The sequence below is a fragment of the Dermochelys coriacea genome, chromosome 15 (genome assembly GCF_009764565.3).
Source record: "Dermochelys coriacea isolate rDerCor1 chromosome 15, rDerCor1.pri.v4, whole genome shotgun sequence".
Taxonomy (NCBI): Eukaryota; Metazoa; Chordata; order Testudines; family Dermochelyidae; genus Dermochelys; species Dermochelys coriacea.
The window spans coordinates 24,025,435-24,041,941 of NC_050082.1; the positions used below are offsets into that span (position 1 = coordinate 24,025,435).

At 52.3% G+C, this 16,507-nt stretch overlaps 1 protein-coding gene across 39 annotated transcripts in view; it reads left to right on the forward strand.

Annotated features, from left to right (window-relative positions):
- Window positions 1–16,507, forward strand: part of NCOR2 (nuclear receptor corepressor 2) — a 419,584-nt gene that overhangs the window by 338,011 nt on the left and 65,066 nt on the right. For all 39 annotated transcript variants that reach the window (XM_038372887.1, XM_043497676.1, XM_043497682.1 and 36 more), the window contains 3 exons: window positions 1,638–2,163; window positions 11,708–11,828; window positions 13,247–13,478. In XM_038372887.1, the coding sequence (XP_038228815.1) occupies window positions 1,638–2,163; window positions 11,708–11,828; window positions 13,247–13,478 (879 nt within the window). The remainder of the gene's footprint in view (window positions 1–1,637; window positions 2,164–11,707; window positions 11,829–13,246; window positions 13,479–16,507) is intronic.

A 16,507-nucleotide genomic window follows, 5' to 3' on the forward strand; every position in this document is an offset into this window, starting at 1 on the left:
CGAGGGCTGGTTGGAATTTTGAGAACGATGCAAAGAAGAGTGAAGGGAGCGATTTTAAATGTTGTCATTGGTTCATAGGGCCAACAGACGGCTCCCGCCTGCCTGGTTTTAGACGCAGGGTTCTGGCTCTTGGATTCATGACCCCGTCCCTTAGTTGTTAAGGCTGGGCTCCGTTATTTGAATGGCACCCAGCCTACAGGATGCACTCAGCCTAGGCAGAGAGAGGAGCATGCTTCTTTCTGTCCTTGATGTGTCATGGATGGTGTGGGGATCCCAGCACTTTGCTGTTCAGTTCAGAGACTGGGTAGGTCGACATTTTTATGTGGAGTAGCGGGAACAGGAGACTCCTGAGACATTCCATGTTTGCTCCTGTATGGGGCAGGTAGGGAGAAGGTCAGACCACAGCATCATTGAGGGGGGAGTGCAGAAGAGATGAGGAAAGTAGCCAGGAGGCTGAGCGGGTGTCCCCGTCCCACGCAGCTAGAGTGGGAGCCTGGCAGGAGCTAGACCTGAAGGGAGTGCTTTTGGGGGGACAGGCTGGGGCTGCTGGTTCCAGACTGAAAGCGAGTGACCCTAACAAACAGCATATGGGAGATGGGGATTTGATGCGTTCACCTTGTTTTACTCCCAAACACAGTCCTGTCTGTCTGGTGTTCTCCAGCTGGGACAGGGGAAAGCAACATGAATGGGACATGTACAGGCCAGATTTTCAGCTCCCATAGCTCCCTGTGGAGGGAAGGGAAGTGTGTGAGTTGGGGGAGAAGAGATTCTCCATGGGAGCTACTGGGTGCTGAAAATTTGGCCACAAATGTCTCAGTGAAATGCACGGTAAAATCCCACTTCGTCTTGGGGGTTTGTGTATAATCCATAACTGCATTGCGATGGGGATTCCCATTGGCCTGCTGTTAAAGCACTGGACTGGAACTCAGGAGAGCTGAGGTCTGTTCCCAGCCCTGCCATTAGTCTGCTGGATGATCTCAGGCAAAGCACTTCAGGCCCCAGTTTCCCCAGACGTAAAAGGGAGCTAATGATGCTGCCCTCCTTTGTAAAGCACTGTGAGATCTACTGATGAAAAGCGCTAGATAAGATCAAGGCAGTGTCCATTTTTGTTTCTTAACATTTAAGAATAGTGATCCGGGAATGTGCCAGGCCTGTGGCTATTACTCTGAAATATGGGGAAATCAGATATAATGGTTCAGATCCCAGCCACCCAAAGCCTAAACCCAACTGATGGAAGCTCTGAAATCATTTTCGCCCCCCACCCCTGGCACTCGGGTCCCTCTAGGCCGTTGCTGAATTGAATGTGCTGTAATGTAATGTGCTGGATGCTGGAGAAGGAGAGGGGGAAAATGACAAACCATATGCTGTTGTCTGCTTCAGGTGGGACGTTGAAACTGGTGATTTCCAAATGTAGGGCTCCATTCTTGCTGCCAGTTGACACTGGTGCATCCTGCTTCCCCAGTGTGGTTACTCCAGCGTAACTGGGAAGAGAATTTGGCCTTTCGTAGGGAACGAAAGTGTTTCCCAAAGCTGGGGAAGTACCTTCCTTCTTGTGTCTGCCTCATGTTTGTGTATTAGATGTCTATGGCGTAGTAACGAACGCCATAGAAATTGATTCTGGTTTGATTTCCTTTCAGCTGCAGTAAATCACAGCTCGGATACCGAGAGCGTTCCCTCGCCGAGGCCTGAAGCCAAAGAAAGTGGAGAGAATGGGCCCAAGCCCACGCCTGGGCGAGACTCCGGTGCAGAACCTGCCCTCAAGGCAGAGGATGCTGATGCTGCTACTGCAGCTAATCCCACTGCTACCACCACCCCACAGCCTCAGGAGACAGCTGCCGAGCCAGCCAGCAGTGAGGAGAAGCCGCAGGAGGAGCTGGTGGTAGACGTGGTGAAAACAGAGGAGCCAGAGGAGAAGCCCAGCGAGGAGCCCTGCAAGAGCGAGATCAAAGAGGAGGAGACCAAGGACTCCCCGGAGAGAGACAAGGAGAGCGACAAGAAAACGGAGAGCGTCAGTAGCGCAGCGGGAGAAGAGGCGACGCCCAAAGCTGAGAAGAAGGAGAGTCATAAACCAGGCAAAGCCGCCGGGCTCAACCCTGACAGCGACTCCAGCGCCACCTGCAGCGCGGATGAGATGGACGAGCAGGACGCCGTGGACAAAAACAGGTAAGAAGAGGTGCCTGGGGAGCAGAGCCGGCAAAGCGGGTTTGCCAAAGGGGCCGGATAACCTCCCTGCCCGTGGGAGCCTTGGCAGCTGTGTGGCTGGCACGCCTCTTGCAGGGGAGGTCGTGTCTCAGGCTGTGTGATGTCGGCAGCTCGTGCTGTGGCTGGGGAACTCTTTCTCCGAAGTACAGTGATGGGCCAGCGTCAGGGGTGCATGACTGATGAGGTCTTTCCTGGGAAGTGCCAGTCATCGGCCGTGGCTGGAGCCAGGAGGCAAGGCTAGATCCCGTGGGGTCCTTCCGCGGTCCCATAGCCCTGTCTCCTTCATGCCTACCATACAGAAGCTGATCGTGCCAGCCTTGCTCAGGCTGAGGTGCACCCACTCCACAGAAATCAGCGAAACCATTTGCGGAGTATGATGCTGCTCTGGGTGAGGGTGTGCGGAAGTGATTGGGGGCCTAAGGCACAGAGCAGAAAGCTCCACACTCCTGGGCGCTTCTCCCAGCTCTGCCTCTGACACACTGTATGACCTTGGGCAAATCACCTCACCTCTCCGGGCCTATATTTCCCTATCTATAAAATGGGGATGATGATAAGGCTTGCCTCCCTCACAGTGAGCTTGACAGGCATAATTAACTGATGTTTGGGCCCCCTAAGATGGAGGGGGGCGACAGAAGTAAAGGGGGGGAGAGAAAGCATTTTTATTAATTAGGTCTTTATCCTGAACTAGCAATGAGTGCATTTGCTGACCAAGTAAGTAGTTCCCATCTCTAATGCCTGCCATCCCCATTCTCATCGGGCCAGCCCTTGTCGAAAGCTCTTTAATGCCTGTGTCTTTGAACCTTGTGCTGGCAACAGCTTCTGAAGGGAAAGTGGAATAAAGGGCACCATGCTGCCCTGCTGTGTCACAGACCCACGATAGATGACTGTGGACAGGAGTAAGACAGAGGTTACTGGCTGCAATACTCTCCTGTCCTCTATCGCTGGCAGGCTCTTGTGACCTGGGATTTGTGGCTTATTGCATAGACTCAATTTCAGTAAGGGCCAGTGGGCAGTTTCTCCTTCAGTGGCTGCGTCCTGTTTGCAGGGAAGGAGCTGCTTTGATCTCTCACTTACAGCATGGAGAGGGGACTGGGGTCTGAATTGTTCCTGGGGTGGAGAGAGGCATTTAAACATCTAGAAGTTAATTATCCGTGAGGAAAGCAGGGCAAGTCACCGGCCCACACGTGCTGCAACTCTCTACGCCTCTGCCATGATGAGTGTGATCGGACTTTTAATGGAATCTCCTGTACTTCCCCCCGTAGACACTGGGGAAATGGAGACATGGCTCCTCCCGTGACACAGTGTGCCCTTGTTACCAAGAAGGCTAATGGCATTTTGAGCTGTATAAGTAGGGGCATTGTCAGCAGATCGAGGGACATGATCATTCCTCTCTATTTGACATGGGTGAGGCCTCATCTGGAGTATTGCATCCAGTTTTGGGCCCCACACTACAAGAAGGATGTGGAAAAATTGGAAAGAGTCCAGCGAAGAGCAACACAAATGATTAGGGGGCTGGAGCACATGATTTATGAGGAGAGGCTGAGGGAACTGGGATTGTTTAGTCTGCAGAAGAGAAGAATGAGGGGGGATTTGATAGCTGCTTTCAACTACCTGAAAGGGGGTTCCAAAAAGGATGGATCTAGACTGTTCTCAGTGGGAGCAGATGACAGAACAAGGAGTAATGGTCTCAAGTTGCAGTGTGGGAGGTTTAGGTTGTATAGTAAGAAAAACTTTTTCATTGGAATGGTAAAGCACTGGAATGTGTTACCTAGCGAGGTGGTGGAAACTCCTTCCTTAGAGGTTTTTAAGGTCAGGCTTGACAAAGCCCTGGCTGGGATGATTTAGTTGGGGATTGGTCCTGCTTTGAGCAGGGGGTCGGACTAGATGCCCTCCTGAGGTCCCTTCCAACCCTGATGTTCTATGATAACTTGGGGCTGCATGTGGAGACAGGGAAGCAGCTGCAGGTTGTTTTAGATTAGCAAGGAGGTGAATATTCAGGATTTTCAGGGGTGTGGCCAGACTTCTGGATGAGGCGGCATTCTAGCAACTGTACCCGCCCCCCGCCCCGTTCCCACTTGCCCTCCTCCAAGCCAACCGATTCCTCAATCCCCAGCCTCCTTGAAAGATGTAATTTATAAAAACAAATTCTAAAATTGATTTTCCATCACTGGTCCCTTCTGCCCTCCCTCAGCAGCGGTCGGTTCTATGGGTGAGTGGGAGCCATCTCGGTTCCCTCCCCTCCTCTTGTGTGGAATTGCTTTTGGGGAGGGGCCCCCCGGCGATGGGAGTCGTCCCCCCCACATACACAGAGCCAGGGAGGTGTCCCAACTCCCCGTGGGGAACTGGTTTGTGGGGGAGGGGAAGCCAGGTTGACAGCAAAGCAGGATGCAGGGGTGTAGCAAAGTGAGACTCACCGTTGGGCGCCTCCTGCTGGTTGTCCTGAGAATTAACTTGATTCCAGCTCAGAGCACTCTCTGCTGGCCGGTGGCTCACCTGCCTCAGGCCCCCGTGCCCCTACCAGACCCCGGTGCCCCTTACTCTGGAGTTCTGCCCCAGCAGTTCCCCCACTCTCTGCGTCTCCTCTCCCAGGGAAACCCCCAGCCCTCTAATCCCACCTTACCTCAGTGGCTACTGCCAGTTGTCATCCAGCCCCCCATTCACTGGGGCAGACTGCAGTCTGTAATGGCCACTCATCATTGGACCAGCTGCCTTTGCCTATTCCCAGGCTGTATCTCGGCAGCCCCAGTACCTTTCTGGGCCTTTACCAAGGCCTGCAGCCTGGGGGTTTACCAGGCTGGAGCTCCCCAGCTCCCCTTTGCCCTTCCCCAGCACTGTTCTGTTTCAGGTACTTTGCTCCCAGGCAGCCACTCCAGGGCTACAGTGAGACTCCTCCAGCTTCTGGCCCCCAGCCCTCTTATCAGGGCCAGGTGGGCCCTAATTGAGCTGGCCATACCTGTGGCTGCTTTCCCAATTAGCCTAGCTTGGCCCCTTTTAACCCCCTGCCTATCAGAATTGGGCAGCCACCCCACGACAAAGGGGCATGTGGTTCAGGGCTAGGAAGCTGGTACTGAGAGCTAATAGCCTGGCTGGCCCAAAGAATGGGAAAGCAACAAGTTCCCCTTGATGAGCCTGCCCTCTCCAGCGTGTACTTGAAGGAGACACAAGCTCTTTAAGCTTTGCTGCTGCATTTGCATGGAACATGGTGAGGTTATTAGCGAGCAGTTGTGAGCACAGTTCGCAGAATAGAGTCAAAGATGCTGTTGGTACTTCCTGTGGGAACGGCAGATTCTGCTGCAAAGCTGCTAAGAGATGGGGCTGCGGGTGAATCCTGGCCATGCTGCCTGAGGCGACTCTGACAGTGCTGTGAGGCTGGCCCTGTCGCTCTTGGCTTTCCTGCCGCAGAGTTCAGGCCTGTTTGAATTGGTTGTTTTCTCCTTTAGACAGAGGAAGGAGCCCAGCCTCCCTCCTCCCCCCAAACCCCATACTAATCCCCGTGAGAAAGGGGGAGGGCAGCGCTCAGGTTGACTGTTAACCCAGCTTCACACCACAACAACAGCAGCATTTATCAGCTTCCCGGAGCCAGTCGAGGGAACGGGCTTGTGAACCGCGCTTTATCCCAGGCTCCCCCCAGAGGCAGCACATATCTGCCCTGGCAAACAAATATCAGTTTTCAGGGACATTAAACATTAAACAGGCTTCCCTTGGGGGGGGCCTTGTGCCACTCCGCTTAGCAGCCATTGTGCTGAAATATGGGATATTGCAGGGATTCAGGGATTGGCTGTCTGGGAAAGTTTGGCCAGTTATACCAGTACATCTAGACCAGTTTAATTATACTGGTATAACTCCCCATGTGGACACGCTCTTACTCTGGGATACAATTAGCTTCTTTAGTCTTTAGAAAGCATCCCAGCTGAACTGGGCAATCCCTCTTCTACCAGAGTGACTGTCAGCAGGGGGCGTCTTACTAGATTAGCTACTCTGCAGTCAGATGTCTATACCTGTGGAAAGGCTTTGCTTTAGAAGATGGCGTGAGAAGGTAGCAGTGAAGCCGTGGCGCGATGGGCTTCGGTGCAGCCTGTACCGTGCACACCCCAGCCCCTGGGTAGGTACTTGAGCAGGTAGCCCATGTGCTGCAGCTTCACTGCTACTGGTGCTGGTACTAGCTCGCTCAGTGCATGCTTTCTGCAGTCCTACTCAGTCAACATCCCCTCTTATCAGTTTGAAGGCGCACCTTGACTTATACCCGATGTGGCTTTCCTGTGGAGATGAGCCCTCAGCTCTTATCTTTACTTTGGATTGGTGAAGAACCTAGCCATCTTCTCTGGGTGCTGTGTGTGTGTGTGTGTGTGTGTGTGTGTGTACACACGCATGTGTATGCAAACACCTGCACACACGGAGTTTTGTCTGCTGGGATGCTGGAAGCTGTTTTCTCCCTCTTTGCTCTCTGCTTCAGTTACAAGTGCATTCAGTGGTTTAAAGTGTTTTGCTTTCTCCTTCAGGGGGGGTTGGGGTAGCTCTGAAGGATGAGGAGGGACAGGGGAGGACCGGATTGGAGGAGTGATGCTTAGGGACAGCTGCGTTGGCTGCCCTCCATCGTTTTGCAGGTCGTGCGACTCAGTGGCAGGCCAGGGTGAAGGTAATCACAGCTTTAACTCTCCAGAGTTAAAAATACAGATAATTATCTTCATATATATCTCTTTAAAAAGGCCGCTAGCCATGCCAATGGCGAAGTTCAGCTGTCGGTCACCCTAGACGTAAATGAATGTGTGATGCTGTGCGGATTTAGCCATTGCAAGTTTACAGCTAGCAGAGAAACCAGGAGACTGAGTTGTAAAAGTTACAGGAAGGCACTTACCACCTGTGCTTGGTAGTTATGTGCCCAGGAGACATGGTGCCAACCACTGTTACATTGCTACCCAAGTACCTAACGCCTGCTCCCTGGCAGCACTGCAGGGAAAACGGGGCCAGTTCTGCAACTGTTTGTAGGCCTCTTGACTTTTTGCACCGAGCCATTAGGCTAAGTATTTGAAAGGTTTGAGGAGGAATTTGGATTTACTACACTGATGCCCAACACTGCTTACTGCAGCGTGTGGATTAGTATTTGTGGGGGCGTCTCTGCAGTAGAATGAGAAATGGCACCGTGATGAAACTCTTCATATGGATCCACATGTCACACTTTTACAGTTTAGTCTTCCATCTTGTCCTTTTCCTGGGGTATGTGTGCACCCAGCCAATGTTCATCCCCCCTTCCGTGGTGCTGAATCAGGCAAGAGATCCAAAGGGACCCTGCATAAACCTTCCTCCCTGATTTTTCCATCGCTCAGCTCTTCGGGGCTCGGTTGTCAATGTCTAGAGCATGGTTTGGGAGACCCAAAATTAACAATGGAAGGTTGTGTGTGTGTGTGTGTAAGTTAGTGTCCTGGAGATGTCATTCTCCACGTCACACACATGCAGATTAGCTGTGTAAATTTCCAGAGCCCGGTTTATGGGCAGGTGGTTTACACAGTAAAGTGATATCTGTTGCTTTCCCAGCAAGTAGAGCTGTACGCACGTGTTCGTTTCAGTCAATTGGCAGTTTATGTAATTTACAGACATTGTAACAATATGAATCTGAGGCTCTCCAACTGCTTTACAAACCTTAATTACCTCAGCCTCCCAGCACCGTGGTGAGGCAGGTATTGTTTGCCTCATTTGACTGACGGGGAAGGCAAGGCTCAGAGGGTTCAGTTAAGACTTTTTAAAACCCAAGTGCCTAAATTTGGGCTTCTAAAGCCACTTCAGGCACACGAGGATCTGGGGCCAGATCCTCAGCTGATGTAAAGCAGCTCCTGTTGAGTAACTGCACTGCTTCCCACCAGCTGAGGAGCTGGCCAGGTCTGTCTGTATGTAGATGGGAACTGCTGGATTCTCAGTACTATAGAAAATCAGGCCACTGAGCTAGCTGTCCAGTGAGGCCATTTGTGGAGTAAAATGCTGCTGAACGTGAGCAAAGCTGTCAGAATCCGGCCCTGCATTTTAACATCACTAGAACTGCCTCTGAAAGGTCTGTGACCGAAATCAGTGCTGTGCCTTCAGCAGCGCTCATGTGTAGTGCAACCCAGTCCTCGTTCCCAGACGGTTCGCCAGTCAGTCGGCCTGTTCATTAGTGAGGGGACTGTGCTCGCACTGTGGATTTTGATGAGTTGCCTGCTTGGCAGAGTTTGTGTCTAATGTGACCTGGCAGCCCGCGTTGGAGGTACAGCGAGCTCTTCCCAGCCAGTGGAAGCTGGGTGGAGATGGCCCTGGCATCAGTGCATCTGGAAGCTACATTTGCTAGGAAAGAAATGGAATTTGATTTTGTGGGAAAAGAGTGGGGGGGTGTTTTTGTTTTTGTTTTAAAAAAGAATGAGGCCAAAGTTTCCAAAAGCGACCAGCTATTTGGATGCTCAGCCAGAGCTGCCTTGCAGGGGCCAGAAGGAAAGATGGGGCGGGTGCCTGGCCCAGCCTGAAAATCAGGGTGTCTCAGGTTGGGCAGCCAAAAACTGAAGTCCCCAAAATCACTGGTCGTTTGAAAATCCTGGCCAGAGTTTGCACCAGTCAGTCCCTTACCTACACCCGTCAATGGCTTTGCATGGCCGTTGTGGGGCATAGGCCCCCTGGGGTATGTATCCTTTTACATTTCCACAGCAGTCGAGCTTCTAGCTTTCGATACACCGCAGCAGGCAGATGCTGCGCATTTATTCCCACGACGGTTCTGATTAGCCGCCCCTCTTCTCGTTTCCTCCTCAGAGAGCTCCTGGGCCAGGCTCCTGGGGGGAATCCAAGGCTGTGCATTTTGCAGGTCCTGCCGTGTAACTAGAATCTGCTGCAGGAGAAGGATTGGTGGGGCGGGAATGGAGCTAGGGCAAGGGGCGGGGAAAGGAGGATGGGCACACAGCACAAAGATATATTTATTCCCCTCACATGGCCTCGCCGGACTTGTTTGTCATCCAAGGTTGAACACAGAATGACCTTGAAATTTATAGACTGAAAAGAGCAGTCAGCTCGCAGCTCCGATAAACAGAGCAGACTGTAAACCTTAAAACTCCAGACTGCTTCACTAGCTGGTAGTTGGGAGAGAGAGAAGACAAGGGTCAGAGAGAGGCCTGGTCCAGTGGTCTGAGCACTAGGCTGGGAGCCAGGAGCTCTGACTCCCTAGGGCAAGTCCCGGCCCCTCTCTGGGGTGAGCCTTCCCCCCTCCCCAGGGGTACTAGGAGGGTTCGGCTTGGAAGCTAAAAAGCGGTGAATGAGCTAAACAATACTGGGGAGCCATGTAAGTTAGCAGCTGCCCTGCGGAACAAACCCTGTCATTCTGCTTCCGCTGAGGCCAATGGCGGGTCTGTCGCCGAGTCTGCGTTGCATTGCTCTGTTGCACTGGCGCGTGGAACTGCAGCTAGCTATGGAGGGGTTCAGCGCCCCGCGCAGCCTGCCGGCCCAGTGAATACAGACCCTGGGGTACGAGCCAGTGTCCAGGCCATTCACTAACACAGGCAGCAGCTCCCCAGGTGAAGAAGGCAGCTCGGCGCGGGGGCTGGGAAGCAGTGTGTTTGGCTGGAGGACAGCACTGGTGTATCCTTCACTGCAGCCTCTTGGCCAGCCTCAAGCGAGAGAAAGTTTTCTCCCCCCTTTGGGGTTGTACACTGAAGACAGCCTGATTTCAGCCTCCCCCGCATGAGCTCTGCCTTCCTCCCCGCTCCTGTTCCCTTCCTCCCCCTCCTCTGGGTAATCACATGCACACAGAGAGACAGACCCACCCTGGGATTTCCCAGGGTGCCCAGCCCGGAGGAGCAGCAGCATGTGGGAGAAGGGAAGCAGAGCAGGGCCTGAAGGAGAGGAGGCCAGGCCAGGCCAAATGTGACTCAGATGCAGCCAGGACCACCCAGCAGCCTTAGGGAAGCTCAGGTGCACCAATGTGGCAATGAGCCAGCTTCTGAAGGATTGACCCAAAGATCTGGAGATTGGGGGCACTGGAGGAGGTGGGAGCCCACTCAGACACACACCTGAGATAAATCATTCCTGGCAGCTCTAGCCAGATCTTCTGCTGAGTGGCTAGGTTTGGGAACCATGCCTTAGTGCAGGGGGCAGCTTCATTGTCTCTTGCTCTCAGGCAGGGAGCATCCAGCCCAGCACATTGTGCAAGGATTGTTCTTCGCTTTTGGCTCTTACCAGTGAGTTATTATGTAGTCGAGAGAGTTGGCTTGATAGCCAACTGGTTGCAGAGTGGCCGGCCCAGACAGGAAATGCCCTCAGAATGCACCGGCTTGTCCTGTGAACCTGATGAGATCCTGTTTGACTAGGCCAGATCACTTAGTTCCTCACACCACTCAGTTGTATTGAATCTGCACGCAAACTTTGGCTATCTCGCTGTAAGAGAGATCTCCAGCCCTGGGCCTGCTTGTGATTTCACACATGCTGGTGAAATCTGGAGTCCCATACGAGATCAGAATCAAGCACCCTGACTTTGTAACTAACTGGCATCCTGTGTTGGCCCTGATTTGTCCCTGGGCTCACTCCAGGGTAATGCAGTGGCTTCATTGGCATTACTCCTGATTTACTCTTGGGTACGTGAAAGAGTAATCAGGCCCATTGAGCCAAATCCTGCTCTTCGTACTTATGCCAGGGGTCCCACTGGAGTCGTACCCTTCTGAGCAAGGCAGGCGGGAATCGGCCCGCTTTTCCTCTTCTGTAGCTGTGTAATCCCAGCTCCCTGTCCTGCCCTGCCTTTCCCGCTGCAGCTGCACTCCATGGCCGAGTAGCTCTGGCTGTCATAAGCTGTGCTATGCTGCGCTCCATGATAACAGTGCTCTGTTATCTCCAAAGGTCGGTGCTCTATCCTGGCCAGTGCTCTCAGTGCAGTAGTAGTTAGCCATACCGCTGTATGCATCCTGTTTCAGAGTAGGATGGTCCGAGACTTGTGCTATTTTATCACTGATTATAGATTAAGGTCTAGCGAGTAAGAACTCCAGGTACCAGGCCAGTCGATGCTGCTCCTTGCTGATGCAACAAGGCGAGCAGTGGCTCCTTGAAGCATGGTCTATTCAGCAAGCAGACCCTTGCAGGTGCCCAATACTGAGACACTTTGGGAGGTATGGGAGGCGCTAACCAGGAATATACAAAGTATATTGTACAAGGGACGGCTGCTGTCCTGGCTGACGCCCTGGGGACCTCCAGAGCTAAAAGAATGAGCTGCTGGAGCTTGAGCTGAAAAGCCAGCGCTCCCCAGCTGGGACAGTAGCACTCTCCTCCGCTGTGGCTCAGGCTCTGAGGGGGGACCCGTAACGTGCGCTCCCCAGTGGGTGACGCGCACACGGACCGACATGCATCGGTGTGACCGGCTTCTTCTTGGTGTGCTGGTGAGGACGCTGACCTCTAGAGTCGTAATTAAGATTCCTCGCCTCCTCCCAGCACAGGCTGTGCGGGCATCGGTGCGTCCTCGCCTGTGGAGGTGGGAAGTACGTGGCTCCTTATGACATGTGTCTGTGTGCAGGCTGCTGTCTCCGAGGCCCAGCCTCCTCAACGCGGCCACCGATGCCAGGCTGAACTCTTCACCTCAGAAACCATTGGACCTGAAGCAGCTGAAGCAGAGAGCTGCTGCTATCCCCCCCATTGTAAGTACCGGACGGAAGACCCTCGTCACCTGGTCCCAGGAAAGTGGCTCATTCCCCTCCAAGTTCTGCATCCCGTGGTGTTTTTAAAACCCTGGGACTGAGGGCACCAAGCAAAAGTTTGCCTTGTGCATGCTTGGGCGTGGGTGTGCGCGCTTGGGCCTGGGTTCCTGCCTCTGTGTGTGCATGCGTGTTCTCATGTGGGCATCTGTTGAGGAGGACAGTGCGGGTTTCCAATCTGTTTGCACCGGGAACGGTGTGAGTGAATGAGTTTGGGAGTGGGCATCTGTGCTTGATTGTGCTCATGCATGGGCCAGGTGTGTTTCTCCATGGATGGGTGATAGCACTGGGGTGTCGGGCACGGTTCTCTGTGCGTGCTGTGCAAAGGGCATTTGGGAGCCATGTGGCGTGCTCTCACTGGGTTCTCTATAGACAACTCCTTCCTGATTTCTGAGAGAGTTCCCCCAGAGACGTTCAATTGTATCATGAGTTTCTTTATAAGAAACCTTTTCATTGCTGTACAGCCATTTCCTTCCTTAGTTGGAGGCCCGGGGGAGAAACCCCAGCCATACACACCTTTCACAGCCCAGTGTTTTCCTTTATCTCAGAATGTTAAGGACCAGATTGTGATGTCAGTTACACCATCAAGTCCAGAGCAACTCTGTTGATGAGCTACTCTGGAATTCCACTGGGGTCACTGAAATCAGTAAATTCACCTAACAGGAGAGAGAGAGGTGCCGTTCTGGCTGGTCCCACCAAAATCTTCTCTGTGCTCCCCCTGCTTAGCTATTCAGCAGCAGCTCCCCACAAGAAGGTACATTCTCCACGCTGATCATTGTTGCTGGTGCCTTCACAATGAAGTAAAAATAAAAAGCAACCTAGTTATTCTTCACCAGACTCAAAATAGTGGCCAAGGAGCAATGTTTGCAGAGTGGGACGTGGCCAAAATCCCGTTGTACTTTGGTGATCCAAAGAGGGCATTACAAACAAAAAGTTCACATCGTCATTCCAGACATCTCTGTGCCAGGACTTGAGATCGGTGCATAGTATTGAAACCACTTCTAGGCTGCCAGTCCTAGGCTAGCGATTACATTCCTTAGACAAGCCAAATCAGAGGTTCCCCTGTAACATTTCCCAAACAGGACGCTAGCCTTGTGGCAAAAGATAAACATGCTGCCTCACTCTCTCTTGTTTACTGCCTGTGCTAGGAAGGGCAGTGGCTTGGTTAGAATCCCTGGGAGCCCACCTGGGGAGCTGAGCGGAGTGTCTGCAAAGGTGGGAGAAAAGCTCCCCAAAAAGGAGCCAAGGTCTTGTCTCGTTTTTGGAGTGAAACCTCCTTGCAGACTCGGCTGTGGAAGTTAACAATAGCTGGCACAATATGTCCTGCTTCTCCCATCCCATTCTTTCTGCTCCCACTGCAGATTTCCGAGGGATTCCCAGACGGGACGTTACAGAGCGGAAGCATGAAGCCTCAGGTGCCTCACCACGCCTTGGCCCTCTACCAGCAGCAGATCACTAAAGCCCATGAATCTGCCCGGGATGACGTGGCCCAGAGCAAGCAGCCGCAGCACCAACAGCACACTGAGCAGGAGCAGCAGCCGAGCAGCAGCCCCAGGGGAAAGAGCAGGAGCCCAGCTGTGGGTGACAAAGAAGGTAAGATGCACCTGCGCATGATTTCACAGAGCGGGGACAGGGGTCCTATTGCAGGTGGAAGCTAGCTTTAAAGGCTGATAGCATGGCGGAGCAGAATCATGTTGGCATGGCTAATTGGCCGTGTTCATTAGGAAGTGCATCGTGTCTCATTGAACCTGCAGCAAATCCTGGTAGAACGTCGAAAGCTGAGGATGGGAAGGTTGCCTTTTGGAGAGTAGAGGACCTGGAGGCGCGCCAGGGCACTGGGTTCAGTCGCTCTTTTCTACCTTGTTTGCTCCTTATAAAGAATGCTTTTAATGCTCGGTGGGGGCCGTTCTTTCATTTAAAATCAATACTCCTGCTGTGACTCGCAGCCCAAAGCTTCCTGTAAAGGTTCTCAATGCCGTCCCCTTGGGATAGCGCTAACGAAGGATTCAGAGCTTCCCACCAGAGCACATTGTGAGCATTGGTCCCCTGGGGGCCGTGGTTAGGGAGAACTGGGCACCCTTGCTGATGCTGTTTGTAATTTCAAAGCTGGTTCCCGTCAGAAGTCTGTATGTTGGTCTGGCATGTGCTCTTTAAACCTGTGCACCTTGATGAAGGTTTGGGCGTGGTCAGTTTTGAGGCTGGCCGGAACCTGCGACATGTTAAGTGCAGTTAGAACAAAGGCAGCTCGGCACCTCGCAGGGGAAGGTCTGTAAGTTGTGATGGTACAGCAACAGGCACTGTGGCCATCAGCTAACCAAACGCATGCCCTCCCCCCTTCCTCCCCCGTGCTTGTACCTTCTTCCCAGACCCCCAGCCACTAGAGGAAGAGACCATTGCAATCACCTCAACATTTCAGCAATCGAGATCCCATCTATCCAGTGCTGTCAAGCCAGTACCTCACCAGGATCTCCCTGGCCTGTGAGTGCGGTGTGCTTAGCCCTGCCCTGAGTAGGCAACAGCAGTCCCCATATCATGCAGGTTATGACAGAGTTGATGAATGTTACTCACAGGAAATGGTTTGCCTCAGATCCTTAGAGAGAGAATCCCCTTGTCAGGTGATATTTGAGGTTGTTGGGGAGGGGGGAGGTTGCTCTCCGTGGTTATTTTTGTGGGCTGATGGTGCATTGGATGGGCTGAAATGCCATTGCCATGTGTGGCTGCATCTTTGGGGCATGGCAACGCAAACATCATGACTTTCGGTGCCTTTGTCCTAGAGGACGTCCATCTGTAAGGTAGCAAATCTAGGCATTGGGGATGTAAGCACCATATTTTGTTTGCAGCCGGACAGAAGAATTTTGTTTGCAGCCGTGGAATTTCACACTCTCATGCAAGAGAATGGAGGAAAAAAATACACCAATTAGCTTGAATTTGTTGGAATTTGATCTCCATTGTTGCTGAAAAGTTGGGTCACAAGAGCAACTACGCTAGTTCAACTTCTGTCAGCCAAGGTTTCCCAAAGCTGATATGTGGTGTGCTGGCCCAAAGGTTAGACGAAGAGTAGTGTTGCAAAATGAGTTACTTCCTAGGAGAGCTGATTGCTGCTGCTCAGCCAGCTGGCTTTCTGCACGATAATAAATAACAGCATGCATAGCCATACAGACTGGCCACAGCACAATAAAACAATCTGAATGTAAGGAAGATAGCTGTTCACCTTGAAGGAATTTGATACTCCAATAAGTCACATGATTGATACTTGTCTCATGCAGACTCTCCAGCTTGTCCTATCCTGCCTTCTCCACTCTCACTTTCGTATGTTCATTACCCAGACTCAGTTACGCTCCAGTGCAAGTGATCAGGGCTACGCTTCTGCTGTAACACATCACTATACAGGGTAGCCCGTCTCGCACAGCTCAGCTTCCTGTCGAGTCTCGTGGCAGAACCAGCACTTACGACAGCTCCTTCTAGCCTGGAACCCCAACGGATTGTTCCTCTATGGGCTCCCACTACACTGGGATGCTTGGTTCATCTTCCCACCGGCTTTTGCACCAGCTGATCTTCTGCTCTGATTTCAGGACCCAAGAGCAGCGAGGAAAGAGGGAGGCTCACCATGCCATGTGGAAGTGGGTAGACCAGGATGTGAAATATCAGGTTTCAGAATAACCTTTAAACTCTGCAATCTGATGGCTCCTTTGTTAAGGTCCAGACGTGACATCAATGCAGGTTTATGCAGCTCTGCTGTCTGCAAAGCACCTGGCTTAGAGTGCTGTGCCAGCACTGCTGGTGACACACACCTAGCACCTTGAATCCTCCAAGCTTGCTGCAGAGATTAGTTCAACTAATTGCACTGTAAAAAGAAAAGGAGTACTTGTGGCACCTTAGAGACTAACAAATTTATTTGAGCATAAGCTTTCGTGAGCTACAGCTCACTTCTCACGAAAGCTTATGCTCAAATAAATTTGTTAGTCTCTAAGGTGCCACAAGTACTCCTTTTCTTTTTGCGAATACAGACTAACACGGCTGCTACTCTGAAACCTGTCTTAATTGCACCGTGCGTGCGTATTATTCCCCAGTGCACAGATAGGGAAGCTTAGGCAGAGAGGTGAAAGGAGATGGCAGGTCTTGACTCTCAGGGGTTTGCTCACCATACTGTGCCCTCAATATCCTGTGTGCCCAGAGACGGAGTTTTGAAGCAGTCACACATCCAAGATACCAGTGTGAGCTGGAGAACTGCATGGCATTCCCATCAACATTCAGTAAATGATTGGCCCTGGGTCAGAACCCAGCTCCCTCTGGCGTTTGGGCTAGTTCACATACAGACACAGCTGAGCAGAGGGGTGGAATCCGTGCCCCTTTGAAGCCAGTGGGACTTTTGCCATTGACTTGGATGGCACTAGCATTTCATCCAGTGGCTCAAGCCTGGCTCTGAACTGGAGAGGGAAAGGCACCAGCAGCAGGTTTGGAAGGCAGCAAGGGAACCAGTCCGTCAGGGCAAAGCAGTGAAAGGGGTGGGAGGAAGGGAGCATCCCTCCTCTCTCCTTTTATGGTAAGAATATCGGGAGCCTCCTTTGAATGTTCTGTTAAAGTAACCGTGCACCAGGCATCCATCTGGACTCTGAATTGCT